The 20566-nt window shown below is 43.8% G+C and overlaps 1 protein-coding gene across 13 annotated transcripts in view; it reads right to left on the bottom strand.

The window, feature by feature from the left end:
- Positions 1-20566, bottom strand: part of HMBOX1 (homeobox containing 1) — a 135523-nt gene that overhangs the window by 18791 nt on the left and 96166 nt on the right. For all 13 annotated transcript variants that reach the window (XR_010600045.1, XR_010600046.1, XR_010600047.1 and 10 more), the window contains one exon: positions 15491-15644. Coding sequence is in view for 10 of the 13 variants with exons in the window: in XM_005290644.4 (XP_005290701.1) it covers positions 15491-15644 (154 nt within the window). In the remaining 3 variants the exon portion in view is untranslated. The remainder of the gene's footprint in view (positions 1-15490; positions 15645-20566) is intronic.

Genomic DNA, 20566 nt, shown 5'->3' with positions numbered 1-20566 from the left:
CTTTCTCTTGGATAAACTAAATATACTGAGCTTCTTGAGTGTCTCACTATAAGAGCATATTTTCCAGGTCTCAGAAAGTTCTTATAGCTCTTTTCATGGAAGGAATGAGTGTGGAGGAGGAATCTTAATGGGTGCAGGTTATTTAGAACACCATAGATAGGTAAAATAGTCATTACATTTTAATATACTTTAATATATATATTTTTATAAATTTTTAATAGATATAAATTGAATGAATTTCACAAGATTTAAAAAAAATATTTACCATAATTTTACAATTTCCTTTACTATAAATAAGTGTTTGGATCTCCCAGAAGAAACAGTAATTTACAAAATGCTTCCCAGCATGCATATAGTTTGATACTGTACATTAGGCACAGGTAATGTATCTCCTACAGGAGAAAGAGACTTTCAAAGCTACTATAAGACTAATTGTATTTTTTAATATATTTTTCTCCTCACTAATTTGACAGCAGTTTCAAGCACAGCAAAGTTCTATCAAACTATTAAAATTATCTCAAAAAGTGTTCATTTCAAAACTGAATTTTCCTTACAATAGCTTTGAAAGTCTCATACTTCCTAATCTATAGCATCAGATTGTCAAAATAACTGCTCTCTAATTGTTAATTATTCTTTATTATAGCTAAGACATTTAATTTTTAAAGGCATAATTTATTCTTCCTGTTAATTGAATATGGTGATTAGAATATTTTTGATAACATACAGAAATTTTCTGCTCAACAGAAAGATTCTCAGTTATTAAACATTTGAAACAGAGAGGTCCTTCCTGATTAAAACACCTTGAGGGCACTTAATGCAGACAGTGGTTAAAATTGTTGAGAGAGGGCCCTGGCTTAACTGTGTTGCTGGCTCCTGGAACATGTACAGAACCATTGACAGACAAAAAGAGAAGGACAGGGACAGGGAATTTTTTAAAGCTTGCAAGGAGATAAAACACCAAGACTTGATAAAGTGTGAATTATTCTGTAATAATTCACAACTAGCTGGGGCGATACACCTTGAAAGCGGTGCCTAACAATGCACCTAAGTATGAATCATTATAGCTTGTCTTTTTGCTTTATTTACGTGATATATGTTACTTAGCATCAGAACTATACACCACAGATATATTTATGCACCTTGATATTAACTCCTTTGGGCATAAGCTTCTCTTGCAAAGATTTAATAGGGTGATAAGTGGGACCTTTATATAGACACCCATCAAACGAGGAACTCGTTCAAAACTTTAAACTTTGTGCAAGTGTTATTAAACTACCCTCAAATATAGTTATCCAGCTATACTGCCTTGTGCAGTGGATTACTAAGGGCATGGCTACACCTGCAGATGTAGAGCGCTGTGAGTTAAACCAGCCCTCGGAGAGCGCAGTAGGGAAAGCACTGCAGCGTGTTCACACTGTCAGATTCAAGCGCACTGGCGTGGCCACATTAGCAGCTCTTGCAACACCACAGAGAGCAGTGTATTGTGGTAGCTATCCCAGCATGCAAGTGGCTGCAATGTGCTTTTCAAATGGGGGTGGGGTGGGGTTGTGTGTATGCGGTGGGAGAGAGAGTGGGTTTTGGGGGGCTGAGAGCATGTCAGCATGCTGTCTGGTAAGTTCAGACAGCAGCAGACCCCCTTCCCCCCCGCCTCTCTCTCTCTCTCTCTCTCTCTCACACACACTCACAGCAAGCAGCATTCCACAGTAATGGTTGCTTTGTCCCAGAGCAGATAAGCATGCCGGCTGTCAGAAACGGGGCATTGAAAGGGCATATCCGCATTCCTGCAGCCGATTCCAAAACAACGACAAGAGTGGCCACTTGACTTAAGGGGATTATGGGACGTTTCCGGAGGCCGATCAGAGCGCAGTAATGCAACACCTCGTTCACACTGACACCCGGGCGTTTCAGCCCGGGCGCAGCAAGCTCTATGCTTCTCGTGGAGGTGGATTATCAGGAGCGCTCCAGCTGCAGAGTCCAGGCGCTCTACGTGCCTTGCCAGTGTGGACGGGTCGTGAGTTAGGGCGTGCTTTAATGCACTCTAACTGGCAAGTGTAGCCGAGCCCTTAGTTCTCACAAATTAAGTCAAGGAAGGGTCAGTTCTTGGACAGGGAACCTCCAAGGAACATATAAGTGCTGCAGAAAGGGGTGTTGCCAATTCAGCAATGGCACCCTTCCTGTGGAATCAAAGCACCACCAAAGTCTAGTGGGTATTCTGCTGCTGGAGGCATAATCCTGCAGAGATGTATGGTAAAACTGAGGTCCTGACCACTTGTGGTCATTAAAGGTTTCATTTTGTCAGAGCAGTGAATGCAAGTTTTCAGGGCTTCATTGGATACTATAGTAAAGAGTAACAAAGTGGATTACTTGTCTTAAACCTCATTCAAAGCTCTTGCAAAAAGTGCCAGGGGATCTTTAATGACAAGACACGTTTTATGTCACATCTGAAACGCAGTCTTTCCAGCAGCACAGCACAGCCCTGCCTTCAAAACTGCGTAGGGGCATAAAGTTCTGTACTGAGTCAGGAGGAGCTCTGTATTGCCAATTACAAGTGTTTAAAAACAAGGAACCAAAAATCATGATTGTAAAAAAAACGGGGGTTATTTTTATTTGCCTTCTGGGTTTTGAGCGTTTAGGGTTCACTGGGGTCACATTTCTCAACCTCTCTCTGTAACCTTGAGGGCTAGACACTTGCTTTAAAAAAAAAAAAAAAGAAAAAAAGAAAAAAAGAAAGAAAGCTGAGATGTTCACCTAATCACATGCCTCCAGGGTTTAAGAAAAATACCAAATATAGTGAGATTCATGATAAAATCATGAGAGCTGTCAACACGGAGTGCGCTATTGCTGAATTACCAGCACCCGTTCCCCAGAGTGTCCTAGGTTTCCCTTTGCCGTTTCCCAAGTACTGACCTGACCCAGCCCTGCTTAGCTTGGGAGAGCTTAAGCAATCCCAGTCTGAAGGTAAAGTTGCAGGTCAGATAACATCTGGAAGTCATTAATGGATTATATACAGGCTCAAAAGACCAGTTCAGGCCACTTCTTATGTGGTGCCGTGTAAAGGTGCTTGGCAAAACGCAGGATTAAACTATCTAGTTCGGACTGTAACAGCAACCCCTTGTTTGTTTATGCGTAACATACAAAAAAGCTATCCTTGTACTGCCCCCCTGGGCAGGAGATAAGTACTCTTATAGCCTGGATTTGTATTAACCTTTTACTTACAAAAACGAGACATCTGAAAAAGATGGGGGCGCTCAGAGCAATAATGTTACTTAATATAAAATCCTGTAATAATACTTTGCACTTCTAAGGCACCTTCCATCTTAGGGTCACAAAGCCCTTTGTTAACATTAAAGGCTATCACTTCCCGCCAATTTTTCAGATAGAGAAACTGAGCAGTTAAGGGGCATGCACATAGGAAATCAGCAGCACTGAAACCACAATCATGACACAGTGCTCTTGATTCCCAGGCCCGAGCTCCAAATCACAGGATTTCTCTTTCTTCCTAGACCTCCACCCTGCTCCCCATACTCAATTCAACAGAAAAGCCAAGACTCTTGAGGGGGTCTTTTCTTCCCTCCAGCATTCACAACCCACACTACTGGGAGCGGTGCTGTCAACAAGAAACTGACCAGTTAAGGGAAGATTATGGAGTACTGGGGGGTCGGAGCGGGTGTGTGTGCGCTCACTTTACTCGAATGTTGTGTAGCCCCACTGCCCTATTGTTGTCCTCTTTGTTGTATAGAAAATAAGCTTTTGATGTTTGTACAGCACCTTGCATAAGGAGCATGCTGCTGGAAACAAATTTAAAAATGTAACAAAACGTGGGGGGTTACACAGGTGCCATCAAGGCCCCCTTTGTAAACCCAGCAGCTGTATAAGACATAAAATGGAAGAAGAAAGCCCCAGTGACACTCTGCAGATAAAGCTCATAAGGTACTCCAGTGCAGCATCCTTTTGTCTCCCTGTTCAAAGTACTCCAATGCCCGACAGAGCTTACATAAATACATGATACAACTTAATTTCCCAATTTCTCCTGCTAATAACTCCAAATGTTGGACAAATATCTCGCATCTGCTGCTAGATAGTTTATTTCCTCTGGTGTGAGTTTGTGACGCTATTCAAAGACTATGTTGCAGGAAAGCTAGTTTCTAGGAGAGGAATGGTATGAGAACCGAATGAACCCGAGTGATGCACTGAGTTGGATTCCACTGCCACCCATCTAGCTGCTGACAATAAAATGCACCAGAACTGAAGGTGACAAGATGCTAACCTGCTCGCTAATTCCTTTACAGTTATTTCTAGAACACACAAGAGGTTAATTTTTTAATCCATTTAAACAAGGTCTGCCCTGAAGATAATACCCTTGTGCAGAGCTGGATGATTTCACTGAGAAGCAGAGATCTCCCTAGATGAACTTGGACTCTACACGACTCTACTTTGTAGGTCAGAGTTGATAAGTTCTCTCAGAGAAGTCTAAGCAGATTGGAAAGGAGCCAAGAGGTGAAAGTTAAACCAAGGCAGTTTTTTGAACAGTAGTATTGGCTGTTCTCTAGGATATAAAGGTACCACTGCCTTGCTGGAAAGCACTGAATTCTTCAGCACCCTGCTCACAGAACACAGGGAAATATACAGGAGTAATAAAGAGCAACCAAAAACGTACCACCTTTAAAAGAGGTGCTGAGGAGAACCAGGGAATTCCATCTGAGTGAGCCTTACCTAAATTAATAGAAACAGTAGCTGAAAGATCTTTATAAAATATCTAGACCGAATGGGATATGCTAGGGACACGTTAGCAAAGCTACTGTGAAGGAACCCAACCTCTTAGAATTCATGCTAAGGGATAAAGGAGACTGGGATATACAATTTATTTGGACTTTCAGATAGGCCTTTGATACGATCCCTTACAAGGGTTTTTAAAGAAACTAAGCAGCCACTGGGTAAGAAGATTCTGTCAGATTAGAACTGGCTAAGAGAGCTGTAGAAAGAAGTGGACATCAGCCGAACATCAGCCAAAAATTATATACTAGGTTATTTATCTGCTAAACTAGATTTAACTCCACCACAAAGACATTGGCTCCTGAGAGCTGCAACGATCACCAAGTGCATGATTTTACAAAAATGGAAGCATAGGCTTATACCAAGAATAGAGCAGCGGTATTTGAACCTGTCTGAGTTCACAGCCAAAGAAAGAATAGCTTTTCCCTGTAGAGAGCCATTATAATAGATACATTTCTAGATACGTTTAGATAAAGAATTTTGAGATGGTTCAAAGACTGTCAAACTTCCATTCTACCCAACTCCTCCTCTTTTTCCCTATCCCTTGGTCCCCTCCTTCCCTTAGTCATGTATGTCTTCCCTGATTTTATTACTGTTACCAAGCAGGTTATGCCTATGTGGTATTGTCCAGTTTTGCAGCTTTGACAAGCTCTATAACTGCACAATTGCATAATTCTATTGGAGACCCTGTGATGCATGCAGTACTAGAAACAAGCACAAAAAGGTCAATAACTTACACCTTGTATCTTTCATTGTCTGTTTCTTTATGAAAATATAAAATTAATCACAAATCCAACCAACCACACCTGGTTAAGAGGTAAAAAAGGGTCAATTTTCAGCATAGAAGGACGTTAGTAAAGAAGTACACCAAGGTTCCATACCCTTATTATTAATGATTTTCACAAGACTGAGGCACTACTGTGCTAGGCTCTACAAACGTATAGTAAATGACATTCCTTGCCCCAAAGAGCTTATAGTCTAAAAGGACCAGTGTTATTTATTACATTATTAATATCCTGGATCTAAAAGAGGGAAACTGAAAAGTCTGCAGAAAGAAAATTATTTAAATTACGTAAGAATAGGGATTCTTGGGATTGGGATATTAAAGGGATTGTTGGGAACTCTCAAAGGATTTAACAAAAATCAAATGACTGAATTTCAACTGTCACATTTGCCCAATGTAGATAAATGCAGGATAATGCACGTTGGAAGGAGCAATTTTCAACTACTTCTGTGCATTGACTGGTTCTAAATTAACCATAAGCTACTCAGGAACAAGACCTAGGTATCCCTGTGCACAGCTCAAACACTCAGTCAAGCTACATGAGTGGCCAACAAAGCAAAAAAGAAGTTAGGTTGTTTTAGGAAATGTTAGAGAATAATCCTGAAAATATTTTCATATCGATATAAATTGATAACATGCCCTCCCCTGGCATACTGCAATTGGTTCTGGTCGGCTCCTCTTTACCCACACGGGGTCTCAAACAGAACATAGCAGAAATGAAAAAGGTCCATAAAGGGGCAATGAACATTATTAGAGGCATGGAAAGACTTCCGATAGCAGAAGAGATATGGGATTCTTTAGTTCAGCAAGGAAATAAATAAAAAGTGACCCAATAGTCATATAGAAAACAAATGAAACAGAGCAGGTAAATGAGGTGCTCCGTTATATCCCCTCTCAGTATGCAAAGGGACTGGCAGTGAAATTTTAAAAAAGCAACACATTTAAAACTGATAAAAAGGGAAATTCTTTATTTTCTTTGTGTAATTAGCCTGTGGTTCTCACAAAGTACTCTAAAGAACTTAGATTTAAGAAGAATTAGACATTTATAGGAATAAGAAGAATGCCCATACCTACCCTATTCAAGATAAAAATTGATGTTGAATATCAATTTTTACCCATATAATCACCCAAAGGGTCTATTTTGGGGGAATGGGGGGGAAGGGGTGGGGCTACATCTTCCTCTAAAGCATCCGACCAATGTAAAACACAGATGGATTTTTGATCTGATCTGCTATAGCAATGCCAGTGCTGCTCGGACAGGACTCTCTTCTTACGGTCTCATCTGAAATCACAGATTTCCTGCTTCTCACCTGCATGAGCAGGACGGAAGAATACTAAAGTGCCTGGACTAGTACTGGAGAAAGACGGGAGAGTGTCAAGATTAGATATGGGGAGCTGCCCATTTTAAAATGTATTGTTATAGTATCAGGTAATGCTGCTATAATTCAGATTGTTATAAAGTGTTACCAGTTGTTTGCTACAAGGATATTTTTTCTTTTCTTGAAAAAAAAAAAAAAAATACAGAGAAAATTAAGTTACAAAAGGCTCCAAAACACCCCCCAAAAGAGAAATAACCCATTTGGTTCAAAATCTTACAAGACAGCATTGCCTGATGAGCTGTTTGAACAGAAGTTTTAGAATGTATTATATTTTACTGTGTGCAATCTGATTGGAAAACCTGGGATTTGCTCATTACTGATTAGAACAGGAAGCTAACTGCATAGTATACATGTCTAAAATGGAACCTGCTCGACGTAATCCAAAATAAGGAAGACACGACCCAGCAAGGATAATACGGCTGCTCTTGCACACGGCGGTGACCCCGAGTCCAAGCACTTGAACTTTTAAGTAGTAAAAAGCCCTTGCTGTCGTGTCTGAACTGTGACATGTCCTTTTATTCACTATGTTATATAGGTGCCCGCCCTGGAGGATCTCAATAGCACTTCACCAATATGAACAGCAAATAACACATTAGTTAGCCATTCCTTCCATAGGCCTCAAAGCATGTAATGAAGTGAGCCTCCGACTGGGCTTGAGCCTGCAGAACTTCAAAAGATGCAAGTCAACAGCAAGACTTGAGGATCCCTCAGTTGACTTCAACAGGAGTGATGGGCCCATGGCATCTTGCAGGAGGTATTCACCCTTCTCTGTATCCTGGTTATGCAGATAATTATTTTAGAGATAGGGAAAGCCAGGCACAGAGGGGTTCAGTGACTCGCCCAAGATCACACCATAAGACAGGGGCCAAAGTCTGACTGTCCGCAGGCCCCAGTTCTATCCACTTGCTCATGCTGCTTCTCCAAAATCAAGCTGAGGAACACAAGTGGAATTTCTGAGCTAACTAGTGGCATCTGTCATATTGACAAGACAGCAATCTTCTGTCTCTACCGGTATGTGAAGAGACTGAAAACCAGTTCCTTCCTGCTCCTCTGCCAGGCTGGAAGGGAGGAACAAGCAGAGCCCTAAACTTAGATTCCCCTTGAACACTAGACAGGAAACAGGGCACATCTACTCTGCCCTGCAGTTTGTGTGCTGGGGGGTGCTAATAGCAGAGCGCACCAAAGGGCTGCATTGTAACTCCTCCACGTGGATGCTGCAGGCATGAACTAAAAGGTTCCTACTTTGCATTAATGTAATCCTCTTTAAACGGGATTACATTAATGGTTCCTGGTTCTCATTAATGTAATCCTGTTTGAAGAGGATTACATTAATGTGAACTAGGAACCTTTTAGTTCACGCCTGCAGTGTCCACATGGGGGTGTTACAGCGCCGCACTTTGGCGCGCACTGCTATTCACACCCTTGTCACCCGATCTGCAAAGCAGTATCAACAAGCCCTTAGATCCCCCGTGGGACCAATATCAAGGTTCTGCAACAAACCATAACTCATGGGATAAAATGAACAAAGGGAATTTTCCTATTTCACAAGCTAATAGATCTCTATCTCCCAAGGGAAGTGGTGGGAGTCCAATGCTTGGGACAGTGACAGTAATAATGCTCATAAGCAGAATAATTTTTTAATAATAAGCGTCAGTGCAGACGTCGCTCACTCCTCACCATGGGACTCAAACTTGCTTATTCTGCGTGCCAGCAGATACTGGGCACACTGCAGAAGGTGCTGCAGTAGTCATGCCGTGCAGCCAGTGCACAAAGCAACAGTGACTGCTTTTGGAGGGAAGTTGGTACAGTCCTCTTTAGCCAGTGGGATGGTCATTGTGACATGGGGCCACTCCTGGTGAGCAGAATGGGTAAGAGGGGGGAACTATTGAGGCTTAGTTATTTTTGATTGTTGGTACCTTCCCTAATATGTACGTGGGTCCATCTACACTCCAATCAAAGTGTGACTGCAGCATGTGTGGATAGACCCAAGCTAGCTTTGATTTAGGTAACTGAAACAACAACAACAGGGAAGCCACAGCAGCACGAGCTGTACAACCCTGTCTGAGACCCTGGGATGCACTTGAGTGGTTAGCTCATGCTGCTGCAGCTTCACTGCTATTGTTATTTGAGCTAGCTTGGGTATGTCTGTGTGGTGCAGTCACACCTGTGACTGAAGTGTAGTGTAGACACACCCTGTGTGAGTCTCCCGGGCATACAGCTCAAATCCCTTCTTCTGCTTCCTCATCCTCATCTCCATCTCTCTGCTTTACACTCCTCTCATGCAGTCCCTGTAAGCCTGGAAAGGCATAGTCATGGTTACTAGCAAGTTGAAAGTCAGGCTTTCTCCCTTCCCCACTGTAATGTAGAAATAATGGGGGGGGAGGGGACAGGAAAGAGGGAAGAAACAAAAATAACCCAAAGCAGAACTATGAAGCTACCTAGACCATCCCCCTGCCACTGATGGGCTGTCCCTGCAATTTTGGGGGGGAGGGGGAGGAGGGGTGGGGCAGGAGAGGAGGAAAGGGAAGAGGAGGCAGCCGGGTGTGGAAGAATGAGCAATGGTTGCAGAGTCAGGAAGTCTAATCCCAGCTCTATTGCCAATTCACTTTGTGGCCTTGAACAAGTCGTTTCACGTCTGACTCAGTTTCCTATCTGTAAAATGGGGATAGTATTTACCTACATCTCTGAACAGCTGTGAAGATTAATTAGTTAATATTTGTGCAGTGCTTTGAACTTGTACATGCCAAGTATTTTTTAATGTCTAGATTGATTTAACCAGATCCTAGTCTAGGTCTTTGTCTAGTATAGGTTGATTTAACTATATCCTTAAAGCAAGACAGCATATAAAGAACAAAGCCAAAGTAGAAATAAAACCCAAAACCTCAAAACCTTATTACTTAGCAATCCATAAATAAATAGTGCCATACACACATTAATTGCATCACTGAATTAATAGCTTTGTTTACAACAGAATATACAAGCATGTTCCCACTTCATAGAATGGTTGTCAAAAGAAAACACTTCCCCTCCAAACAAGCAATGGAATGCATACTTGTATAAAGGATGTCGTTTTGAAAAGGCCTCTACAGAATGTCTTGAAATGGGTATGCCCTCCCAAGCTGATTCGGCTGCCACCACTAGATGGCACAGCATTAATGAAAAGCCTGCAAAAGGAGGGAAACTGAGTTCTGATGCATATAATTAGAGCAAAAAGCACAGTCATGTGTTAAAAAAAAGCAGAAATGGTTTTACATATAAAATATATATATCCCTCAGGGAATTTTCAGTCTGACAGTTCTAATCAGAGAGGCTGAAAAAAACCCACAAGGGTGATTTTGATGCTGTGGAAAGAATCTTTGGGACTAGATGTAATAGAGAAAAAACACAAACCTGCACAAGAAACAGACTTTCAAGCCTAACCTCAGGTTCCAACCGAAACGATTACTATAATCTTAGCTTTGTTCCCAAAGGAGGGGGAACCATACACCACCACCACACATAAAACTCAGCATATTTCACGAGCAGCAGGTTAGAGAAGCGAACGTTCCCTGCAGGTCAAGGTTGATATCACTGGCAAGGCAGCATGAGGGAGCTCGCATTGCAGTTGTCTGAACCACACCTCGTTTGCAGTTAAATATAGAACTACACTTTCCGGAACTATTGCTCCTCTTAACCTTCAGATCATAAATATTCAGAAAGAAATTTAAAGAAGAAAGAAAGAAGGACCTTCTAAATCTATTGTCCGAAACCCAAGCCTAACAGCTAATAAACTGTCCTGGGAGAAATTCCAAAAAGCAGCAAAGAGAGGAGAATTGAATTATAGAAACCACAAGCAGCATTCTGGAAAGCCAGAATAAACTCATTAGATCCTTGGATACACATGCACTGTACATAAGCAGACATGTATCCACAACTTGAAAGTACACACACAGGACCTGATTCTGATCTCGCATAAACCAGTTTGACACCAAGTGTACCTCCACAAGAGTTACAGTTGATTTACACAAATCAAAACCAGGAACGCTGCCAACTGCAACCATCACATTCCTTATGCAGTTCAAGAGCCGCATCCGGAGTGGTGCTGAACACCCATGACACCCATTCAATGCAGCAGTGGTGCTAAATATGTGATTGCAGGATCCTTTGTATACAAGGAACAAACACAAACAAAAGGGGTGTGGAAGGGACAGTTCTGGGTGTGTCTTTGATGAAATTGATAAACATGGCATGTCGGTTGATCCTCATAATTCAACTATACTATGGATCTGTGACCAAAGACACATTTATCTTCGGCACAGCAGTCAGCCAGCCAGTGCTCACTTTAACTGTGCAGAAGCGACTTCAGACGGTCATTCCTTGGGCAAATGGAGATGATGCATTTGGTTAAGGGGACACACCGGGTCACTGGAGACATGATGCACTTTTAAAAAAAGCATGTCTTGCCCTTGGCCATGAATTGGTTGGCATGTGCCCTAGCCCACAGCAGAGTTAACTCAAACAACAATGAGTGTACAGGAAAACAAAAACTGCACAGTAATGCTCATACAAATATCACATGTAAAGCTAAAAGCATCAAGAAGAGCCCACTTAAAAGCAGCCACTATGCGCTCAATTGGACATACGAACAGCACGTTAGTGTTTTCCATGAGTGGCACATCAGAACTACTGGGTGCTAGGAGGACACAAAACAAAGAAACATGTTTAATCGGGTAAGGAAAATCTTTTGGCCTACTGAGTTGGGTCAACTGCCTCCACTAGCAGCCAAATCCTAGAGATGAAGAAGCAAACCACCCGTGTAAAGCAACTAGATCACTGTGCAATCTTATACGCTATAAACAGAAGCAGAAAAATCCCTTCCCGTTCCCAGCGGTGATCAGCACTGGCCAGGGATCAGGAAACCTGCTTGCGTAAGCTGGTATTAAGAGTCATAAAATTGGTGGGCCTGGGACTGTGGTAACATGTAAGTGTATCCTGTATGCAACAACCCTGGGCTCTTCTTCGGGTGTCTCCCTCACTTTAGGCAATGTATTTGCACATGTCAGTGATTAGTATTTGTTTACAAAAACCCTTGCTGCACTGCAGCCGCGCCTAGAGTCAGGATAAGGGCACCATTGCAGTACACACTGTATAACCACCCAGCAAAAGACAATCCCTGCCCCCAAGAGCTTACAATCGGAGACAAGATGCAAGGAATGAGTGTGGCAAACAAAGGAAAGAAGGCGCGGAAGGAGGGGAAAACTGCAATGAAAATAAGATCAAGTGGTTACCTAGGTATTCTACTACACAAGGTGGTGGTTTCTGATAGTTTAAACCAGGGGTAGGCCACCTATGGCACGTGTGCCAAAGACGGCACGCGAGCTGATTTTCAGTGGCACTCACACTGCCCGGGTCCTGGCCACTGGTCCGGGGGGCTCTGCATTTTAATTTAATTTTAAATGAAGCTTCTTAAACATTTTAAAAACTGAATTTACTTTACATACACCAATAGTTTAGTTATATGCTATAGACTTATAGAAAGAGACCTTCTAAAAACCTTAAAATGTATTACTGGCACACGAAACCTTAAACCAATTTTGACATTTTTTCTAATGCACAAAATTGTTCCTCCCTTACTGGGGTACAGCCAAACCATTATAGACTGATTTCTTGTAGGTGTCAGAGCAGAGGAGAGTCTTGAGGAGGGATCTGAAGGAGAAGAGGGTAGTGTTTGGCATTGTCTTTTTGTTCTGTGTTTGTACAGTGCCTAGCACAATGGCGTGTTGGGGCACAGCTAGGGCTCCTGGGTGCTACAGTCATACAAAACAACATAATAATCATTGTAATGGGGGGGGGGGGGAGAAGACATGTTTCCTTGCCCCAAAGAGCTTCAATTCTAAATCAGAGAGACCGTACAGTACAGACCCAGTGAATTAAAGGTCCCAGTTTCAAAGTGGTGCAGAAGTGCAATACGTTGCTGTCATTTCCCAAATATCACCTTGCAGAGGGGACACTTGGTTCTAAAGTACTTCACAACTTTTTCTTTTAATGCTAAACCTCTGACCCATTATAGTTAAGGGACAAAGTAAGGAAAGGGGAAGAGAAAGGAAGAGGAAAACACCATTGGAGTGACTCTCCTACGGGTCTCACGCTATACTAACTACTTGCCTAGTTAGTGCAAACCCCGCTGAAGGTAGGGTGACCAGACAGCAAGTGTGAAAAATCAGGACAGGGGTGGGGGGTAATAGGAGCCTTTATAAGACAAAGCCCCAAATATTAGGACTGTCCCTATAAAATCAGGACGTCTGGTCACCCTAGCGGAAGGCTACGGGACTCTGAACTGATGCAAAGTTCTCCACTATCAGCTTCCAGTAAAGGATGGGGCCTTCCATTACACAGACTCTTCAGGGCAGGCACAGGTTTATCATTTAAGAGAAGCATTGATGAGGAACAGATTTAACAAACCACAGATAGACATTGGAGGAGTGTCAAGAGAAGACTTGGAGACAATTGCTATTTCCTGACCCCAAGACTGCAAAGCCTCACTCGTGTGGATGGTCTCATTACTTCACCCAGACCATCCCTGTGAGTAAAACACTTTTGCTTGAGGAAGGGCGGCAGCAGTGGGCCCCAAAGGTATTTAACTTTGTGGTCTCGGCATCAGTAGAAGCAGGCTGTCTCCTGCTACCAACTCCTGTTACGTGACAGAGCCCAGTGTCTGAGTGAGGAGAAGTGTTTTCTACAGTGGAAGTGCACTCACAAATAGCGAGCACATATTTCAGAACCTGCGAGGGGCTGAGAACCTCCATCTCCCACAGATTTCTTTAGGAGGTGAAAGTGTTGATCCCCTCCTGGAGGTGCACAAGATCAGGCCCTTGCTATGTCAGAGTTAGGAGGCAGGCATCAATGTGCATTGGAAAGAATAAAACCCTATATGAATTTTTGAACGCCATATAGTTTGGAGGCATGATTGTGGCCCTCACCAAGTACTCTGCTGGGAGTGCAAATGCCATCGATACTATAGCGATGAGCGTGATGTGCATGAATAGTTTGATTATTGCCGGTGCACTAGGCGCTTCAGCTACCTTTATGAAAAGGAGCTGGACTGCTCCTTATTGCAACGTCTCCATAACACGTGTATCCTATTCTACTCCCTGGGGATGAGCTGGAAGATGGCATGAAAAGCACCTACAGCTTTCGACTTTCATGGTCTATGTAATCTCTTGTGCTTACAGGTTAGAATTCTGGGGTGTTTAATATTTTATTATTTACAATCCCTTAATCTTCCCTATGTTCTAGCAGGAAAATACTACACACAACAGCCCAAATGCCGCATAGTAGACAGGCTTGGATATGGAGGTATTTGTCCAAACCCAGCAACATCTGCAGGATCTTTTTTGCCCTAACTGCAGATCCTCTTCTCACAAGGGTTTGGACCTGTTGCTGTATGGAGCTTCCAGATTCCGCTCTGGCTGTCCGCACAAGGTGCTCACAGCCAAGTGCATTACCAAGGACTCGCTTAATGCCCGGTGCACCCCACACTCCAAAGTTGGAAGAAGACTGAATGGGGGAAAAACACTGCCTCCCAGCAATTTAGCCTTTACAAGGAATAAGCACTTATCCCTACACGGTCACTCTGTACACGCTGGGCCTTTCCCAGCTGCCAATTTAGGCACTAGAGAGAGATTCTGAAGTGAGCAGAGAGCAAAGGCAAAGCGTGCAGGCAGCAGGCAGACCTCGCTAGGAGAGTGCTTAATTTCTGCCAGGCTGAAGAGCTGGGAGTTCTAATGTATTTGAATGGATCTACCTTGCCCTGTACTGTTCCCCGCCAACATCCAGGGCTGTAACGGGCTTCTGGGCAGGGAATTTATCATCCAGCGAAGCTCTCTTACACAGCACTGTAAATGGACAGGGGTGCGGTACAAATGCCAGCATAAAATAGGATATTTGTTTTATCTATTTGAGGTAGGATCTGCAAAATGGAAAGAGCTGCACAATACAAAGCAAAGATCATTCAGAATCCCGTCTAGACAGAGTCTGGATTAGCTTGAATGAAAGCTCCCTGGAAAGCTAAGGAAGAGCTGAACAACAAAGACCTGGAAGAATCCACAAACTGAACCAAGGGCCAGGCTCCCGAGAGCTGTGAAGAACGTTCAGCGTGATCAAGAGGACTACGGCACGTAAATGCTTTCCATGAAATGGGGTGTGATACTTCCTCCTAGTTCTCTGAGGGAAAAAAACACGTCCAGGTAGCTACACCTCTACCCTGATATAACGCGACCCGATATAACACGAATTCGGGTAGAACGCTGTAAAGCAGCGCTCCGGGGAGGCGGGGCTGCGTGCTCTGGCGGATCAAAGCAAGTTCGCTATAACACGGTTTCACCTAGAACGCGGTAAGCTTTTTTGGCTCCCGAGGACAGCGTTATACTGGGGTAGAGGTGTAATTGACTTGCACACTGCTGAAGCACACTCAGGATAAAGCAGTTGTTACTCATCAGAGCAGGGACAAATGGTATCTCAATCTACTTCCATTTAATGCACATCAAGGCCTTGGCAACCCCAAGGAGAGACATACCTTTCCATAACTGCCAGGCACTCCTTTCTCCATGTGAACCGACTGCCTCGCCGTAGTCTGAAGGTCCCAGAGGTAGCTGTGACTGGGGGAGGCGTCTGTCTCCATTCTGGCTCTTCTACTGGGATTGGAGCAGGTCTCATACTTAACGTAGCCCCTAAAAACAAGAATAAATACTGTTTCCTAATGGACTGTAAATCTTGCTTCTCTTCTCAGTCCTGCTAATGAAGAAACAACCGACTGGGGAAGCCATTCAAGCCAAAGATAAAACACTTACAAATGACAGGGCCAGTGCAACCATTTAGGTGACCTAGGCAGTCGCCTAGGGCACTAGGATTTGGGGGGCGTCATTTTCTTCGGCAGCGACCATGGCGGCCGGATCTTCGGCTGCCCCGGTCGCCGCCGGCATTTAGGCGGAGGGAGCTGGGGCAGTGGAGCGCAGGGAGGGTCGCCTGCAGCAAGTGGGGGGACGGCACGCGGGGGGACTCCCCGCCCCAGCTCACTCCTGCCCCGCCTCCTCCCCGAGCAACCCCCGCAGCAGCTCCCCCCCTCGGCCCTGAGGCTCCCCCCTCTGACGCACTCCCCCGCAGCAGCTCCCCGCCTCCTCCCCGAGCACCCCCTGCGCCCCAGCTCACCTCTGCCCCGCCTCCTCCCCGAGCACACCCCCCCCACGCTGGGCCTTATCCCCCTTGACTGCTCCTTTAGAATCTCAACCATCTAGTGGCTCCATTGGTTATTTAGCAGGCTTCCTGCTTCTGATGTATCTTAAAAAAAAATTATGCCATTACTCTTTGAGTCTTTGGCTAGATGTTCTTCAAATTCTTTTTTGGCCTTCCTAATTATATTTGTACACTTGACTTGCCAGAGTTTATGCTCCTTTCTATTTTCCTCAATAGGATTTAACTTCCACTTTGTAAAGGATGCCTTTTTGTCTCTCTCTGCTTCTTTTACTTTGTTGTTTAGCCACGGCGGCACTCTTTCGGTTCTCTTTCTATGTTTTTTAATTTGGGATACATATTTAATTTGGGCCTCTATTATGGTGTCTTTAAAAAATTTCCAAGGATTTCACTTTTGGCACGGTACATTTTAATTTCTGTTTAACTAACTTCATTTTTGTTGTAGTTCCCCTTTCTGAAATTAAATGCTACCATGGTGGGCTGCTTTGGTGTTTCCCCACAACAGGGATATTAAATTTTATTATGTTATGGTCACTATTAGCAAGTCATTCAGCTATATTCACCACTTGGACTAGATCCTGTGCTCCATTTAGGACTAAATCAAGAATTGCCTCTCCTCTTGTGAGTTCCAGGACTAGCTGCTCCAAGAAGCTGTCATTTAAGCTGTCAGGAAACTTTGTCTCTACATCCCGTCCTGAGGTGACATGTACCCAGTCAATATGGGGATAGCTGAAATCTCCCATTACTATTGAGTTTTTTATTTTTATAGCCTCTCTAATCTCCCTGAGCATTTCACAGTCACTACCAGCATCCTGGTCAGATGTCGCTAATATATCCTTACTGCTATATTCTTATTATTCAAGCATGGAATTACTATCCATGGAGATTCTATGGTACAGTTTGGTTCATTTAAGATTTTTACTTCATTTGACTCTACACTTTTTCCCCACATATAGTGCTCCTCCCCGATCAGTTCTGTCCTTTTGATATACATCTCTACCTTGATATAACGCTGTCCTCGGGAGCCAAAAAATCTTACCGCGTTATAGGTGAAACCGCGTTATATCGAACTTGCTTTGATTCGCCGGAGTGCGCAGCCTCGCCCCCCTGGAGCACTGCTTTACCACTTTATATCCGAATTAGTGTTATATCGGGTCGCGTTATATCAGGGTAGAGATGTATTTTGTACCCTGGTATTACTGTGTCCCATTGATTATCCTCATCCACCAAGTTTCAGTGATGCCTAGTATATCAATATCCTCATTTAATTCGAGGCACTCTAGTTCACCCATCTTATTATTGAGACTTCTAGCATTGGTATATAAGCACTTTAAAATAGTCACTTTTTAGCTGTCTGCCACTGTAATAGAGTGAAGGGGGTGAAGAACCTCACATGGCTTAACCCTAGCAATGCTTTCCCTACCTACTGTTAATGAGTGGAGAAATCATTATCAGGATTTGGCAGTATCAGCTGCCCAATGACTGTTTTCCTTACTGAGGATTAGCACTCTGAGAAGGGTGGGAGTCTCTTGAAGGGTTAAAACTTTCTCCTGGGTAAGTCAGTAGTAAGTAAAGCACATCATTGTTAGTCTTGCGCACACGGGGGCACTGTCTGGGGAAGTTCCCTCAGCCCTACATGCAGTAGCGCTGTCTTCCCCCCCTCACTCTATGCTGTAGTTTATTGCTGGGCAATAATATTTACCCAGTTAAATGTAACATCAGCTGGTTGCACCATCGTTTCAAAGTAGGATTTTGGCCAACTTTTACCAATGTTGGTGCACGAATTTGTATAGTCTAATGTTTCAGAAAAGTATCTGACGGGCACAGCCCTTCAAACACAGAATTACTGGGTCAGCAAGAGTGGGGAAATGCTAGCGCCCCCCCCCCCCAGTGTCTTACCAACAAACCTCCCCCTGACCAGGAGCTGGGAGAGCAGAGGCTCTCTCCACCTGCTCATAAGCAGGCAATTGGTTGGCAGTGCTCTCTCAGAAATCAGATAAAAATGAAAGAGAGCATTTCAGTGATGCTTAGCATCAAGGTAACAGCTGCAGAGTAATGATATTATGTTAGTGTGTCTAAAATGTTTCTTAGGTAAAGGAGAAAAAAATGAATAATTTTTTTTAGAGCATAAATCTGCTTCCATGTAAATCAGGCGTTGATGCATTTACTTACTGAATATAAAATGCCTTTTTTTTTGTTTTGTTTTTTTTTGTTTTGGGTAGTGATAGCCTTGGTGGGTCAATTCACCCATTTCTCTTTTCCATGGGACAATATCAGTAAGAGCAGCATCCTGAAGTTGGCAGACACTGGAGAAATGTTTTGAGAACTGGGGATGAATATAGGCTACCACCTCAACACATGCACGTGAGATCTGGCACAAGGAAAACCACACGGGAGCATCGGGTGCTTGCGTCTCAACTGGTGATAGGGGAAATGCTGTTCAGCATAAGCACTGCTGGCATGATCTTTGCTGAAGGAATCGGAGAGAGTTTCTCCTCTGAGACCTTTGGTTACTTGTTCTTTTAACCTGCTGCCTCAAAGCATCACTCTGATGTTCTACCCACCCAGCTCTGCTTCTATAGTTTCTCTAAAACAAAGGCGTAGCATGCCATTTGTTCCATGCTAAGGGCCAGATTCTTCAATTATACCAATGCACCTCTGCATGCAGATCTAGTTTACCTGGACGGTGATGAGTGCATACAAAAGCCTCTGACAAATCACAAGATCTGGCCCTAAAAACAGCAGATTTTTAAAAGAAGGGATACTGCTATGTTTTTGGCTGAGTAGAGCCACAACGTTGGGAAGCAATTAAGTAAAAGCTCTGAGAACTGTGCCTTGGTATATACATCAAAAGGTGAGGCACTCTGTACGTGAAGAGAGATAAATTGTGTGAGGAAGCCCTATTCATAGAGCATATAGGACTAGCATCTCCTACCGTCATCCAATGCCAGATGTGACCTTGCAATGAAATGGATGGGACTAAATCGTTCCCTGGAAGGACCACGTCTAGATATCAGGGAGGAGTTCAGTCTCCATCGCCCTTTCAGTGTTTGACCTTTGTGCTGAAATTGCCAGCTAGGTTACCAGTTTATTTATTGTTCTCTTTCCCCTAATCTCCATCTTCTTGTGTGTCTGTCCTTAGACTGAGATCTCCTCTTTCCACAGAGTTTAAAACCAGAAAGAACAACTGGGTCATGGGTTCTGACCACCTGTAAATTTCACCCTGATGCCCTTATGCTGAGCCCAATGACTTTAGTTAGATTAAAGAATTTCAGTCCTCAAGAGACTAAACTATTCCATGCCACTGGCAGAGAACTGGAGAGACCAATGTGTCACCAATGTCTGGGGTTCCAGCAACAGTAAGGAATTGATTAGGTGAGAGATACCCAGATGATCCTAGCAGGCGATCTATGCCCTATGCTGCAGAGAAAGGCAAAATGCCCTTAAAGTTCCTGACAATTTGACCTGGGGGAAATATCCTTCCTGAGCCCAACTTTGGTGATCAGTTTGACCCTGAGCATGTGAGCAAGACACGCCAGCCAGGTACCTAGGAAAGAGGACTCTCTGTACCACCTAAGAGTACTTATTCACTCTCTCTCTTGTCCTGTCTCTAGCTAGGGCTAACCTCAGATGCTTCAGAGGAAGGCGAACACCAATCCCCGCCTCCATGCCCCAAGAATACATCTGGACAATTGTGCACCTGGGAAAAAGATTCCTTCCTGACCACTAGCTGAAGCCTTGCAGTGTGAGATCTGATGATAGTCATTGTCTTAATTGAGAGGTGCAAGTGTTCTGAGCGTGTTGAGGACCATGCTGAGTTTCCTGTTCTCTCCATGAAGGAAGGGAATGACTAGGGGGACCTGTAGATTCACAGACTCCAAGGCCAGAAGGGACTAGCACAACCATCCAGCCGAACCCTTCCCCACCCTCACAGGTGGTAGAATTTCTCCAAGAAGCTGGATTAAAGCATATCTCGTAGGCTAGGTATACACTGCAGCTCAGAGGTGTAATACCCAGCTCAGATAGACATACACACGCTAGCTCGAAAGCTAGTGCACTATACGTAGCAATGTGGCTGCAGCAGCATGGGCTAGCCACCCAAGTACAACCCCATCCAAGACCCCAGGTACTTATTCAGGCAGCTAACGAGAGCTGCCGCCAAGGCCATGCTGTTACTTTTAGTGTGCTAGCGTGAGCAGAGCTCGTGCGTGTATGTCTACCTGGGCTGGGAATGACCCATCCCAGCTGCAGTGCAGACATACCTGTAGAAAGATATCCAATCTTGTGTTAAAAAGATTAAGTGCGGGTTCCAATGTTCAATTAGCATCACTGCTAGGAAACTGCATCTCATTTCAAGGCTGAATTTGTCTAACTTCAACTTCCAGCCACTGCCTCTTGTTTT

This window comes from Chrysemys picta, chromosome 3 (assembly GCF_011386835.1).
Source record: "Chrysemys picta bellii isolate R12L10 chromosome 3, ASM1138683v2, whole genome shotgun sequence".
In the NCBI taxonomy this organism is placed as follows: domain Eukaryota; kingdom Metazoa; phylum Chordata; order Testudines; family Emydidae; genus Chrysemys; species Chrysemys picta.
The sequence above is the reverse complement of the archived record's forward strand: the minus strand, read 5'-3'. Positions and strand labels throughout refer to the sequence as shown.